General features: G+C 39.0%; 1 protein-coding gene across 1 annotated transcript; it reads left to right on the top strand.

Moving 5' to 3' along the window:
* Positions 1-2,169: 2,169 nt before the first annotated feature.
* On the top strand, positions 2,170-16,089 carry LOC110873892 (receptor-like kinase LIP2). The gene is made up of 7 exons (XM_022122917.2): positions 2,170-3,275; positions 3,356-3,457; positions 3,625-3,944; positions 4,877-5,015; positions 5,105-5,238; positions 5,316-5,418; positions 15,696-16,089. The coding sequence occupies exons 1-7, from the start codon at positions 2,243-2,245 to the stop codon at positions 15,962-15,964; spliced, it is 2,100 nt and encodes a 699-aa protein (XP_021978609.1). The 5' UTR covers positions 2,170-2,242; the 3' UTR covers positions 15,965-16,089.
* The last annotated feature ends 204 nt before the right edge of the window (positions 16,090-16,293 follow it).

Below are 16,293 nucleotides of genomic sequence, written 5' to 3'. Positions count from 1 at the left end.
AGAAATACAATTTATCCTTTTATATAAGTCATAGACAACAGAACCATCAACCTTATCATAAGTTTCTCTCAGATCTGTCCAAACTTCAGAAGCGAGTTTGGAAAAGACCTGCCCTAAAAACAACTCATCACATACAGAATTCAATAACCATGTCAACACCACATAATTGCATCTATCCCATTGAACAGCTAAAACATCATTATCTTTAGGTTTCTCACATTTACCATTTATAAACCCAAACTTATTTTTTGCTTCTAGTGCAAGTTTCATTGCACTGGACCATACAGAATAATTCTCAGTGCCTTTTAGTTTTATATTAACTATGGTCAGGGCACTTGAGTCACTGGGATGCAAATAAAGAGGGTCTCCTATGTCCAGTTTACTAATCAGGGTAACAGAAGTTCCCTCACCACCTGCCATAATGACAAGAAACACCAAGAACAACAGCAGACAAAACAGACAATACAAACAAACAACAAGCACCAACAACTAATAATACTCAAAATATCAAACAACAAAGGGTGAAGCTGAGTCAGGGACCAGATTCCAGGTTCATCACTCAAAGGTGCCTGGACAAGCCTTTACTTAGGAGCCACTCTAACCCTAGATAACCAATAGAAACCACAGAGCAAATAAAGTGCCGGTTCTCACTACCCCGACTTCAACTAATCCAACAACAGAAACAAAAAACAGAGAGATTAGAACGATCTTACAGCGGGTGCAAATGTCTTCAACAAACACCAGATCTGTAGTTTTCAAGAACTACAGGACCTGATAAAGAAGAAGACCACGAGATAACCCTTCTGGTTAGTTTGCCCTGAATCTTCTAAGGATTCAGAGACCAACACAGAAGTCTTGATCAAAGAAGACCAACAACCAGTCAACCCTAAGCTAGGGTTTCGTCCAACACCACCAAGAATGAACAGATCTAACCAGATCTGTCAATAACCAGTCAACCCTAAGCTAGGGTTTCGTCCAACACCACCAAGAATAAACAGATCTAACCAGATCTGTTATCAACAGGAGTTTCCGAGCACAGAAACCCTAAACAACAAAAAACAAACAACTAATTAGTAAACACAAGATCAAATGCAGCGGATACACAAAACAAATCATCAACCGGAGCTCGAAGGCTCTGATACCATGTTAAAAACAATGGTATTATGATGAATCAACAACAAAATAACAAGACAAATAGCAAAATAGCGACAAAAACGTGACAAAACTCTTATTAACCCAAACCAGAAAAGTTTACCCCCCAAATAACCCAGAGATCTTGCAAACGTAAGATCTGTACAAAAAAAGAACGATACAACCAGTCTTGATGATCATCCACTGATGATCATCTACACAAACAACCACTGTAAATCTCTCAAACAGATGAGAGATGTGAAGATACAACAACGGCTGCAACAATCGCAGCAAACCCTAGAACTATACAGTGAAAGAGATGAACAAAATTGGGGGTTAATAATACAAATGACTGAACAACCCCTTTTTATACATCAGAACTGAAAAGTTGCACGTTAGTCCAAATCTATTGCAAGAGATGATCGCGACCCTTGTAAATGTACACTTTGCACCCCTCAACTTATACAGCAGTAACAACCTGTTGCAACAACTATAACAACTAAACTGTTTAGTAACAACCAGCCCAATATAATAGGCCCAGTCAACCTTTATTAAACCCAAACGAATGACAAGCCCAAATGCATTTTATTTTAACACTTTGTGTCTACCTTTGTGTTTTACACTTTTTTTTGTAATTGTCTTTTACGCACCGCGTTTTACGAATCGTGTTTTGTCTTACTATATGTTTTCACCTGTCGAGCGCCGCCGCAACACGCGACGGTCAAAATACTAGTATATATTAATTTGAAAGTTTTTCTTCATATACATATTTACTATTCATTTTTCTACAACTTTTCATGCTTAGTGTACTTCTCTCATATGCACAACCTTTTAGCCTTTCCAACACCAAAGTCATTAGCCTCAACCGAAGTTAGCCACTTTAATTGACATTTGTTTCTTCAATTCTAAAAAGAAGTCAATTGGTGTACGTAAGTGCCAATTATCTTTCAACGTGTTGACTGTTGACCTGGGTAGATTTTTAGTGGTTTCTATTTCATTTTAGCATACACACTTCTCATAGGCCCCAAAACTATAGCAACCATTGTTTTTTCAATGGTTTCATTATAGCATACACACTTCCAAAACTATAGCAACCATTGTTGTTTTTTCAATGGAAGCTGAAATGTCATCATTGCCTTACACATTATTATGCCGCCAGTTTTCACTTGGTGAGATTCTATTAGCCACCCAGAATTTCGATGATGCGTTGATTGTAGGGAAGGGTGGTTTTGGTAAGGTGTATAAAGCTACCATCACTGTGGAAAACAGGGCAACTTTTATTGTTGCCATCAAGCGATTGGATTTATTAGATTCCAGCCAAGGAGCAACCGAGTTTTGGGCTGAAATCAAGATGCTTACCAAGTTGAGGCACTGTAATCTTGTGTCTTTGATTGGTTATTGTAACGATAACTCAGAGATGATCCTTATATATGAGTTTATGCCGAATGGAACCCTGGATGATCATTTGCACAGAAAGGGTAGTAGCCTGAGTTGGGTACAACGACTACAGATAAGCATAGGTGCTGCAAGAGGATTGCACTACCTTCATACCGGAACAGGCACCCAAGATGGAGTCATACACCGAGATGTAAAAAGCACAAATATTTTGTTGGATGAAAATTATGCTGCTAAGATATCAGATTTTGGATTATCCAAAATTGGTCCAACAAACACATCTGGTGCCTATGTCAATACACTTGTTAGGGGTACCTTTGGTTATCTCGATCCAGAGTATTTTTTGACTGGACGATTGACAAGAAAATCAGATGTGTTTGCCTTTGGCGTGGTATTATTCGAATTGTTGTGCGGGAGGGCGGCACTTGATAACAGTCTTGACGAAGATGAGTGCAGTTTGGCTAAGTGGGCTCATGAATCTATTGAGGAAGGGAAAATGTATGAAATTATTGATTTTGATATCAAAAGTCAGATCTCTCCAAAATGTTTGAAGGTATTCGTGCAGATTGCAGATCGTTGTCTGAGTAGTGAGTCAAAGAAACGCCCCACTATGGCAGAGATTCTGGTAGCTCTTGAGCTCTCTCTGAGATTACAAAATAAATTCGACAGCCGTGTAAAGCCAGCTGCAGGCATATTGGCATTGGCTAGAAGGATTAAGTGGCCCTTTATCTCCCTTGAAATCAACACTGGTATATACATATACAGATCATTTGTGTATTCCATGAAATTATTAACCGTTACTTATGATCCTCATCATTTTCCCCTATAGCTCAAAGTGATGGAAAGCTCTCAACAGTCAATGAAGATAGCGATGATCATGGTGAAGTGACCCCTCTGGTTGATATACCGGATCATTTGAATCATGTTCCAGGTAGTGTGCAACTTATTTAGTGATTTGTATTCATTGTAATTTTCTCAAGTCTCATTTGTTCCATATCTATTTGTCATATAATGGACATATCCTCAAAAGATCGAAAAGAATGCGTGGTTGAGGAAGTTCTTTCTTATGTTCTTTTTTGTTGTGTTTATTTCCTCAAGATCAACCCAAGCCTCTTGACAAAGACAACATTAATCATGCCTCCTTGCCAAAAGACCATAATGATGATCACCTTGAAGTATTTTCTGATGAGAATATACAAATACTGGCTTATGATCTGAAGAAGTTTTCTTTTGATGATCTAAAAAGTGCCACGAGAGACTTTACGAACCATACGAGGCTTGGTAACGGAGTATTTGGAGAGGTTTTTGAAGGTTGGATACATACAAACACATCTTCTCCTTCTGTTGTTAATGGTCAATTAAGGATTGCCATTAAAAGGTTTTATTACTCCAAGATACAACATCACCTGGAAAAGAAGGTAACTATATTAACATTTTGATAAGAATATCAAATATTGTATGTGACTTCCTTTGAGGAGGGTTTGTTATATATTGACAACAATCAGTCTACAGTAATTTTCTAATATTATCATCTACTGCAACTTAAAGACAAACATAAGTATGAAAGTTTATCAATAATATTGCAGGTCATCAAATAAATAAGTTTTTACGTATGATTCACCCAATTTGTTATCTATAATAAGCCATACTGCTTTAGCCTGGTTGTCTTCATGGCTTCATATATGCTCCATAAGAAATCATAAAAGCCAAAAAATCTTATTTGTTTTAAATGGTTTCTATGAACATCTTATAGTCTCCCTAAAATAGAAATACAGAGTTGGTTGTTATTTTATTTGTCACACCCTTGTGACAATCCTTCAAATATTAGTACACAACTACACAACTTAATATGAATTTCACAAAGCACAAATTTGCAGTTTTCGAGAGGCAACCGTTTACTTTCGAGAGGTAGGCCACTCTCCAACTGACACACAACAAACCCTAAGCATAGTATCTATGAACCATGCCAGGGGCGGAACTAGAGGGGGGTCAAGGGGGTCCGTTGACCCTCCAGTCACCGGAACTCTTTGAATTTTTATTTATAAATTTTGAGTTTTTGAAGAACAAACTTAGAGATGGACCCCCTAATTTGAACCAGTATATAATATAAGCTTATGATAACCCCCTAACTAAATCGTTCTGGTTCCGCCACTGAACCATGCCCACCATCAAATGCTAGTCTCCTATATGTAGAACTTCTTAATTAAGGAAATACTAGCATCGCCTATTACGGACAATTATGAAAAAGCATCAGTTGAATGATGGTATTTGGTGAAAACTTACACCCCATGCTTTATATTGTCATATCTTGAATGATGGTTTTGGACCTAACGAACAAATATGGCTGCAGCGTCTTGACATGACATTCTTAAGCAGATTTAATCATCCAAACCTGGTTAAGATTCTAGGCTACTGCTTTGAAGACAAGACACTGTTCCTTATTTATGAATTCATGGAGAATGGAAGCTTAGAGTCTCACATGTTCACAAGTAAGTGGATCCTTAAACAACATATAAGAAACTAAATGTTGTAACTTGTTACGGGATGTAGAATGTAACCTCTGCATCGACGTTTTCAGAAGACAAGATACCACTTTCATGGGAGACAAGAGTTCAAATAGCAATACAAATAGGTGAAGTCCTTTCATCCCTGCACACTAGTTATCAGGCTTATAGGTACTCTATTAAGATGCATCAGATATTGTTGGACAAGGTAATTCTGTTACTTACAATGCAACAACTATGACAACCAGTGGTTTTATTTCTCATTTTACCGAGCATGCATTGTAGAACTTCAACGCAAAGATTTCTGATTTTGAATCTACAAAACTGGTATATGGAGATTTATACGCGGAGGAGATTATCGATTCATTATACTACTGCAGTCGACCAAGTAAGTTGCTTCTATGTCTCTCCTATCTTTATGTTATCTCTCTTACTTCCGTAGATGTTGACATTCATGTTAGACATGTATGTTGGAAATTTTGGTGAAAATGAGTTTTTCACAAAAGTAGGAAAACTATTGTTCATAAACCTTGGACAAAAATATGTATATGTAACCGAGGTTAGTATATATTTGTTTGTGGGTTTGTTTTCTATGATGTGAAAGCTTCGAAACGAATCAAACCGTGCCTAAAACAAAGCTAAAATGGATGAGATATCGATGTTTGAAAGTTGGTGTTGAAATTGTCAAAGCCGAAAAAAATTTACCAATTATATAAAATGGTAAAATGGAACTTGTACCACATAGGAGGAGAGACAAAACTTGAGATGATATATAGGTAGGAGCTCTCATTCCTTATTTTTTCATGCAAGCACATACTTGTGCGGACACAAAGGGTAACTCGCACATGTGCGAGTGGCGTTTATGATGGGCGCAATGTGCCCCTTTGATGGTTGCCTATGTATTTTGCATTGTGTGCACGTGGTCTAATACTCAAACTGGTGGATGAAGTAGACTTCATATGGCACGGCGTGGCATGTGGGGGATCGATACGACAATGTGGCCCTTTGATGGCTGCCTTTGTATTTTGCACTATGTGCACGTGGTCTGGTACTCCAACAACATGGACTAGGTGGCTCACGGATGATGCAGACTCCATATAGCACGACGTGGCATGTGGCGCAACGATACGACGTCATATGTGGTCTACATGACATGGCGCTACGTATTTTTGACTGCGTGCAAGTGGCGAGTGGTCTGGTACTCAGGTTGTTGGGTTCGTAGGCTTTAGGGTAGCCGACCCTAGTTATTAGGTCCACTTAGTTAACTTTTTGATCAAGTAGGAAACCCTAATCTTGTTCTATAAATACCTATGAAGTAATTGTAGTCTGTGTCATTCTGTAAACAGTTGTGAGCATCTAATAAAAATGAAACCCTAGTTGCAACCCATGGTATGTTCCGCTTCCGCTCGAGCCTACTCTGATCCGATACCCTAACAAGTGGTATCAGAGCCAAAGGTTCAGTTAAATACACGGTTCACACTGTTATTGCAGGAGAGGGAGAGAACTGGACGAGAGATCTTGATCTGTTGTTGCTGCCGTCACCGCTGACTTGTTTATGGATCGTACCTATTCTCTGGTTACGACTCGTAAGTCTAGGGTTTGAGCCGTAGGGTTTCTGTTGCAGATCTGGTGGTTTTGGGGTGTTTGGCGATTAGGCTTTTGCTTCTTAAACCCTGGTAATTCGCTGGTTGTACGCTCGGGTTTGCGGGAGAAGTCACCGGTTCGGGTGATTCGGATTTCTTGTTTATTGAAGGTTGCTCGGGTCTTCGGGTGCTTTTTTCTGTGGGTTTTTTTTGGTTTTCTCGTTTTCTATGGTTGAAGACGGGAAGTTACGAATCGAGAAGTTCAACGGTACTGATTTTGCATGGTGGAGAATGCAAATAGAGGCGTTGCTTGGTGAATGTGATTTGAATGTGGTATTGGAAGAAAAACCTACTGGAATGGAGAAAGCTGCTGAAGCAATTTGAAACTCAAAGGACAAAAAGGCAAGAGGTAAAATTACATTGGCTTTGACAAGTAGCGTTGCATTTAATATCATGAAAGAAACAACTGCTCGTGGTATGTTAACAGCTCTGTCAAATATGTATGAGAAGCCATCTACCGGTAATAGGTGTTCTTGATGAGGGAGCTATTTAATATGAGAATGAACGAGGGCTTTCAGTTGCTGATCACATTAACGAAGTCAATTCAATTTTGTCCAGGTTAGCAACTATGGGCATGAAGTTGGATGATGACACTCAGGTTGTGGTTTTATTATCTTCCTTGCCTGATAGTTGGTCAGGATTTGTGACAACGGTCACTGAAACTGCTAGAACTGGAAATTTGAAGTTTGATTGGGCCCGGGATAGTGTTTTAGGTGAAGACGTTAGCCGAAGGAACTCTGGTGGAGGATCTACTTCTGGTATGTTTAGTGTTAGCAGGGGAAGAGGTAATAACAGAAGCAGTGGGAGTCGTGGGAAAAGCTTGTCTAAAGCTGGGAAGAATGTGAGGTGCTGGAACTGTAGTGAAAATGGGCATGTTAAATACGAGTGTCCTGACCCTAACTCCTAAGAAAGAGGATGGTAAACAACATGTAAACAATTTTATGTTAGATGAACTGACGGTGACGTACTGCTTTGCTGTTAAGAGTCTACAGACTCTTGGGCTATGGATTTTGATTCTTCGTTTCACGCCATGCACAGCGGGAATATGATGGTGAATATGAAAAAATGAGACTTTGGAAAGGTACGATTAGCTAAAGCTCATGTTCTTAACGTTACGGGTATGGGAGATGTCAATCTAAAGACTTCACTAGGCACTATAACGAAATTGCAGAATGTCAGGGTAATTCCAGGTTTAACGAAGAAACTTATTTCTATTAGTCAACTGGATAAACAGGGACTAGATGTTAAGTTTGGTGGTGAGAAGTGGAAGGTGATTGATGGAAATCTTGTTGTTGCTTGTGGGAGGAGATGGGGATCGTTGTATCTGTAGGTCCCGATACGGATCGTCGGACGAACGCGATTTCTTGTTTCTGATGCCATAGCGAGTGCGGAATCCAAGCTATGACACAAACCGAGTGAGAGAATGAACAAAGATATCAACAACAAACGGTTCCGTGTATTGATTTCGATAGAGTTTTGGTACAAGATTCGACTAATACAAAGCAACCCGACAACTCTCTGTCACTACACTCTCTCTCTAGTTCATACAAGCTCACTCCCTAATACAGAGCCTCTTCTGTATTTATAGTACATACAACAGAGATACATCGAAACAGACGAAATAGACATGCAACACATCGAAATACAGACTTACCTATCGAAACACACTTATATGTAATCGAAATAGTCTATTTCGATGTAAGACATATGTAATCGAAATAGAATATATCCAAATAGAATATATCCAATATGTCCAAATCATCATGCTTGTCTATTTCGATCAGAAGAATGCATGTCTATTTCGATTCCATGCATGCATTTGATATACTATTGATCATGGTAATGTCATCAATATTCAACAGGATCACTCTTGTGTCTTCGTCATTCGTGTGTCCTACTCCAGGTCGTACAGCAGAGGAACATCGCGACGTTAGTCTTGACCCGAACCGAACCGAACCGAACCAAGCCACATCCACACAAAAGTGCATCAAAAAATTCCCCCTTGGATGTTGCTGGAGATGGTTCGTTCTTCATGCTGTAGGATCTTCAAATGTCTTCACATGTCACAATCAGGAGGTGTATCAACAAACTCCCCCTTGAATGTTGCTTTAGAATTTTTGATCTTCAAGGCTTCAAATCCTCATGATGTTGATGAGTGGTCAGCTACAGCTTAATCATCTTGATCATCTTGATTTCATCCACGTCATGTGTCACTCCACAGCTTGTTATCTGACACGTTCTCTTCGCCTTTAGTTGATGCGAATGCCTCATCTGCACACACAACAGAGCTAAACGTGTAATGAGAATAAACGCTATGGATTTAATCAATCTTAGAGAATTTTTCAGATGAAAACCTCACTAAGAGTTGATTTTAAACAATATTAACAGACGACACACATGTGACCAACTCTCATTCAACTACCAACCGACAACACAATGAAAGTTTCAAAATTGTTCAATTTTAGTTCTTTAACTTTACTTCGACTGTTTATGAAGATGCAATTGTTATCTAGCTTTTAATCAGGGTTTTTGGTGGGATAGATTCGAGTTTCAACATCGGTCAGTCAAAAATAAGATAGAAGTAAAATCTTTTTGGCTTTTATAAATTTTATATTAAAACACACCTAAAATCTTTTTGGTATTTTTGAATATTTCAAACGTAAAGACGGAAAGCAATAAATAAAATATTTATAGACATGCAGAAATGAAGAAATATAAATAACTTTTTACAGACATTCTTTTTGCGAGTTTCGAGGGTAAGAGAATCATATCAGTGTACGGTCATGCCAAAACACCCTTGTTGTTCAATTAGTTAACATTTACATAAGTATCCTATAACGATTATCGGTATTGTTTTCCACTTAAACTCAACAATCAGATGTAATCCTATGACTTGGGGATACGTTAAGGTATGATTTATACTTACTAAACTGTGTTCATCCACTCACAACACATTCCCATATCAAGGTATGCATGAGAGTTCATCTTACTGGTGAGTATACCATTTATTATCTGTTTTTAACGTATATGATGTGAGATACTCACTTATTTGAGAATGAATATGATGCGTGTGTAGTGTAATATAATTTAAATGTATATTTAAGCCCTTTTTACACCTTTAGCCAAGTTTTAAATTTATAAAAACACGATATTCACTAACACTAAACACACATATGGGCAAGTGCACCCATCGTGGACGTAGTATAGTGTTGGTAAGATACCGAGGTCGTCCAAGGACACAAGAGCTTTTAATACCGGTTTATCCTCAACGTCTAATCAAATCAAAAAGTGAGAAAAAATGTTTTTAAACTAAGAAAATAAAAACTAACTAAATGCTGAAAAATAAAAAAAAAAGTAAAAACAGATAGACAAGATGAATCACTTGGATCCGACTCGTGTATTAGTATAACCTTTGATTATTTCCGCACTTTTGCACTTGTTTAAGAGATTATCTTAGTTATTGTAGTAGGCCCCTCTTTTGAAGGCGACGTTACCCTCAACCCAGTAGTTTGAGTCAGCAAGGATACAATCCTAAAGGGTTGGATTATTGGAAGATAATGAATTAAGTTATTAATGCAAATTATGGTAGGCCTCGCTTTCGGCGGTGACGTTACCCTCGGCTAAGTAGTCTGAGTCAGCAGGGATACACTCCTAAATAGCCGGGTTATAGTATTAATAGTAGTTAACTTATGAGGGGGGTCAAAGAGTTTGGATCCCCGCCATCCAATACCTATGGGCATTGAAGGAGATCCTACTAAATTTGACCCAGGTCCCAAGCAGGACCTCTAAACGCTGAACAAGGGCAAGACCCTTACCAAACCGTTCCCTTAACCCCCGACCAGGATTAAGCAGGGATTAAGACTCTTACTTAGGGTCCTTGCTATCTTTTCTACACTTGGAATTCTTCTCCTACTTCTTGCAAGCTCCAGAGGTGAGTTAGAATGAATTTTGTGAATGAGCATTGAACTAGGAAAACTACAAGCTCTTATATAGGACATCAAAACTTCCAAGATCATTACACACAAGTCTACAAGTGATCTCTGATGAATTCCAGGTGTCCCTATACTGTAAAAACCACTGGTGCAACCCCTGAATTCGAAAACAAGGTTTCAAAGGCGGTGCTACCTGCTTAACATGCAGCTGTCCACATTTCTGCCCAGTTACAGGTCTTACGGACCGTAAGCCTTTGGCTTTGCGGTCCGTATCCGCTTTTTAATTATATCCGCCCAGCTCCGCCACCTTACGGTCCGTAAAGTGGACCCTTTGCGGTCCGTAAAGCTTGGTTAGAAGACAAAAATTTGTGAACTTCTAACATTTGACCATGCAACCTTTTTAAACTTCGAATCTCATGTCTTTTTCCAGTAGAGGGGACCATATAATCAGGCCTTGCATGCCCTTGCATGTGATGCCATGCACTTACAAGTTCTTGGACTTTATTGAAGGAGGTTTTTGAATGAAGTTTTGTCGTAAAGACACATAGGATCCATTTTTTGCAAAATTTGAATTATTTATTACCAGAAATAACTGGATTTGAATATATATTGGATGTTTATAAAACATATTAAGGTTTGGAATTAATAAAAAGGTCATTCAGAGGTATCAAGTTAACATGTTGACACTTTTAATCACTATGTTTCATAAGATCCTTATTTTAAGCACAAACGACTTTTCAAGTTTGATGAATTATTCTTTAAAGAATACGAACGTCGCGTGTGGTCAATCAGAGGCACAAGAATGGCATGTTGACCCTTTGGATCCCTTTATTCACATATTTACATTGTTTGACGATTTCGGTCATTCCAGATCACACTTTTACACGTTTAAAGTCCATGACACGTGTCTTCATTATGTTGGTCATGATTTTACGAGGTGTTACATAAATACTCAACGGTTCCAATCTTCTTGTAGTTCTCAGGTCTATCAACCAGTTTCTAAACACCTAGCTTCTTGAATTGTTGTAGTTCCTCCTGCATAGCTTCCACCCAAGAATTATCCTTTAAAGCTTCTTTCCAAGACCTCGGTTCCTCTTGTGATAGATAACATGCGAAGGACCAATCATTCTGCACACCCGACTTTCTAATCTCTGCATACAAGCTAACGTTGTTGTTGTTTCTTAACTGATATCTCGTCTGCACACCACTTTGAACATTTCCAATGATGTTTTGCCGAGGATGAGTATTATGAATTCCCGTTTCTGGATTAGCAAGATCTGGAATGTTTATACCCAGATTATTGAAGTTGAGATCAACAACCAAATCAAGACCCTGAGCAGGCGAAGAGGATGATGTAGTGGCTTCAGCTGCTGTTGAGGCTACAGGGCGGTCCACTGGAGGTGTAGCCTCAGAAGTACCATGCACAACTGTTGTAGGAACTTCTTGGTTTGCATTATAAAATTTATCATCCTCTGAGTATTCGTTCAGTTCAGCAGGATCTTGAAAATCCTTATTATCTAGAGCATTATTGTTAACCGAAGATGATACTTGATTGTTAACAATAATTGGACGAACCAAAGGTGATTCTAATGCGTTGTCACTATCGAAAAACATCTGTGCCGCAACATCTACTACATCTTCTTCCACATTGAACGAACTGAAAAAGTCATTGTACTGAAACATACACATACATGGCTAACCAGGACATCTGACTGGCAGCACATGTCTCTGAACAATGACTTCAGACCATTCCTCGACCCTTTTAGTATCAAGATTCCAGACTCTCAAATTAGGGGTGGCATACCCAAGAAAGTATCCCTCGATTGCTTTTGCCCCGAATTTTCCATCTAGATCGATCATAGTGCAAGGAGCTTCAAACGGTTCAAGGAATTGTAAGTCTGGTTTCCGTTTGTGCAAAAGCTCATAGCAGGTCTTGTTATGTCTTTTAACTGTAAGGACTTGGTTCATCGTGTAACATGTAGAGGCCACAACTTCACTCTAGATTGGAATGGGCAACTGTGACTCTACTAACATAGTCCTTGCAGTTTCGATCAACGTTCGATTCTTATGCTATGTGACTCCATTTTGATGAGGAGTGTATCTGGCACCGAACTCATGAAGAATACCTTTAGAAGTGCAGAACTCCTCCATAGTATGATTTTTAAATTCAATTCCATTGTCGCTGCGTATACGTCTCACTTTCAAATTATACAAATTCTTAATCGTTGTGATCAGGTTTTTGATAGTTTCGAAAGTCTCGCCCTTGTGAGCCATAAACGCCACCCAAGAAAATCGTGAATAATCATCCGTCACAACGAGGCAGTATGAGTCATTGCTGATGATTTTGTGCTGACAGGACCGAATAAATCCATGTGCAAGCGTTCAAGCGGCACTGCCACCGTGTTGACCTTCTTTTTCAGGTGCAATTTCTTGCTTTGCTTTCCCTTATGGCATGAAACACAGACGTCTTGCAGGTGAAAGTTTTTAACAGGCACACCATTCACTAATTTATTCTTCACTTGATGATTCATTTTTCGTAAGTGAATGTGTCCCATCCATTTGTACCAAGAGATGGACTCATTTTCAGTGGCTTTTGAAATAAAACAGGTTACTTGTGTAGACGTGGTGATTGCTTGGCTCATATCAAGCACATACAAATCATTAATTCTTGGAGCAGATAAGAGAATCCAGTATTCGGGAATATTGAAACCGGGCTTCAGCACATAACATCTATTAGCATCAAAGTGCACCGAAACTTCTTATCACATATTTAAGAAACACTAAGGAGATTGTGATCAAGTTGTTGCACAAAGTTGATCTTATCAAAACTCACGACCCTGTTGGATACAATTCATTCTCCTGTAATATATCTGCCTTTATCTCCAGCAGAAGCCTCATGTCGCCTGTCATGTGCCTGGATGCTCCACTATCAACAATCCAAAGACTATTAACTGTTCCTCCTGGAACACCCTGCACATGTACTTAAACAATCAGTTGGAGATGGCAAAAGTTATTTCAACTTCGCGATGGTCTGGAAAAGGTGATGCTCCCCCTGAATTTATGACCGTTTTTGGTTTCCAGATCTGTTGAGGTTTACCGGTTTGTAATTTTGAAGCATTTTCATTTTCTGGTTTTACTGAAATAGATGGTTTTGAACCACTTCGGTCTTGAGTGGCTTTTCAATCACCTTGTTTTTTTTTACGTTTCTTTTTCACCTCACGTTCCATCACAAGACACGGATCTTGTTTTGGTGAAACATATCGCTTTTGGTAAGACTGGTCTGGGGAACATCAGCTTTAGCCTTAAGCTTATGAAGATAAGGACAATTTTGAATGATATGTTCGAATTCTCCACACTTGAAACATGATTTTCGTTCAATAAACCCCGAAGAATCATGTTGATGACTCGATGACGAACTTTGAGATTTCGAGGTACTTGGTCTTGAGTTGTTTTGACAATCTCTTTTCAAAATTTTCACAAGAATAACAATATTCACATTAGATTTGTTTTCTAAAGTTTCGATTTTATCAATACCCGTTGACTTCACAAAGTTCATCTTTTTTTAGCTTTTGTTTGATTTTGCCCCTTTCGACCTTGATTCATTGACTTCTGAGCCACTTGATTTGATGGCTTGTTCACTGGTTTTCTTGTTGGATTAGTGCGACTTTGTTGACTTTCCTCTGTTGGTAATTTTTGGTTCCCGTATTGTTTTCGAATTTCAGTTTTTGGGATAAGAGGACATTGTGTTACCACATCTTGCATTGTGTGCACATGGTTTGGTAATCAGGTAACATGGACCAGGTGGCTGGCGGATGACGTGGAGTCCATATGACACGATGTGGCGTGTGGCAGATCTATATGACGCGACATGTGGTCTAAATGACATGGCGCCATGTATTTTTGACCACGTGGGTGTGGTCCGGTACTCACGTAGCATGGACGAGGTAGGGTGGTGGTGGGTATTGATGGCGCCATGGTGCGCGTGACGCCTTTCAAATGGCGCGAATGATCAGTGGTGAGTACGTGTGGCGGATGACGGGCACCCCATATGGTGTGACTGTGAAGTGCGTGTATATGTGAGCATGCAGACGATGTGGCGTGTGGCATGCCAGTGTGGCAGATCGATATGGCGCGACATGTGGTTTACATGACATGGCACCATATATTTTTGACCGCGTGTGCATGATCTGGTACTCAGGTGGCGTGGAGGATGATGTGGCGGTGCGTACAGATGGCCCTGGTGCGCATGGTGGCCTCTGAATGGCGCAAATGATCAGTGTTGGATGACGCAGACGGCAGACCCCATTTGGCGTGACTGTGAGACGTGTGCATATGCGAGCCTGTAGACAACGTGGCGTATCGCGCGACAGTCAAGTGGATTGATACGATGCGTGTGGTCTACATGGCGTGGTGTGGAACTGCGTGCTCAGTCATCTGTGTGGCATGCTATTTTCGCGGTGCACGCACAACTTAGCAAATATTTCTCAGTCTGCAGTTGCATAACAGTTTCAGAATTGCGATAGTTGAAACAGTCAAAGTCAACAATAGTTTCAACTCATAATTTAATACCAGAATAAAGAGCAATGAATACGTTCAATGCAAGTTATTTTTCGTTTTTTTAATTCTTAGACCTGTTATGGCTCAACTTTTGAATACACCAAAGAGAGACTTGGTTGAAAAATACACCATGAAACACCAACACAAAAAAAAAAAAAAGAATTCCAACAATCTTTTCTACATCCTACTTATTTCAAGGTATGGTTCGTAGATTCAATTACGACAGTACCATTGCTGCGGCTGTTGTACCTTGGGAAACAAAACGATTTCTCTTGTAAGACTCAGAATGTATTTTAAGAACCTGTGTCTAAAAGATTCCTTAGCCCCAATTTTTACTCATTTCTTGTATTTTGGTTTATTTAAGCTGTAAAAGTTGTTGTAATTTACTACTTTCCATTTTTATTGTATTGTAGTTTGATAAAAAATTAAAAGTGGTTTTATTTTATTTTAGTACTAACATATTCCTACATTGTATATATTAACTTAGTGGCATAAAAAATTAAGTTATTAACAACCTGATGTGATTATTACAGATAATTCTAAATATGTGGGCATTAGCCGTTCTTTTGGATTATTATTGATTCAACTGCTGACTGGTGGTAGAAAAGGTATTGCAAATTTACAAAAATACAAGTCGAATCGGAAAGTTGAAAGCTGCATGAGGAAAGCACTGGACCCACGCCTCCCCAATGTAGATGACACTATTGTTAAAAAGGCAATGACATTTGCTGACGCTGCATTCCTTTGTGTAGATCTTGATTATCCATTGGACAAAACCTTAGACTTATTAAGAAAACTTTAGGCAAGTATGATAACATGTAACATGCGTAAATAAGTTAGCTCCTCCCATATCTTTATAACTTCCTTTTGCTACCCATGGTTTTACTACTTGTTATTTCTATTTTCACTTACTCTTTATTTTCCACACATCATTTTTCATTGGTAACATATTTCCTCTTTCGTACTAACTCTTGTCACGTTATTTATTTAGTAATTTCCTTTTGTTTTACGTAAGGAATTAGTGGCTATTATTGTTAGCTCGGGGGGGGGGGGGGGGGGGGATTGTCTTTAGTAACTTGTGGCTATTTATGTGGTCACTTATTCAATGAAAATTCAACTTTCCTTTATTTT

Source organism: Helianthus annuus, chromosome 8 (genome assembly GCF_002127325.2).
Source record: "Helianthus annuus cultivar XRQ/B chromosome 8, HanXRQr2.0-SUNRISE, whole genome shotgun sequence".
Lineage (NCBI taxonomy): Eukaryota > Viridiplantae > Streptophyta > Magnoliopsida > Asterales > Asteraceae > Helianthus > Helianthus annuus.
Note: the sequence above shows the minus strand (reverse complement) of the source record. Positions and strands in the feature narration are given on the sequence as shown.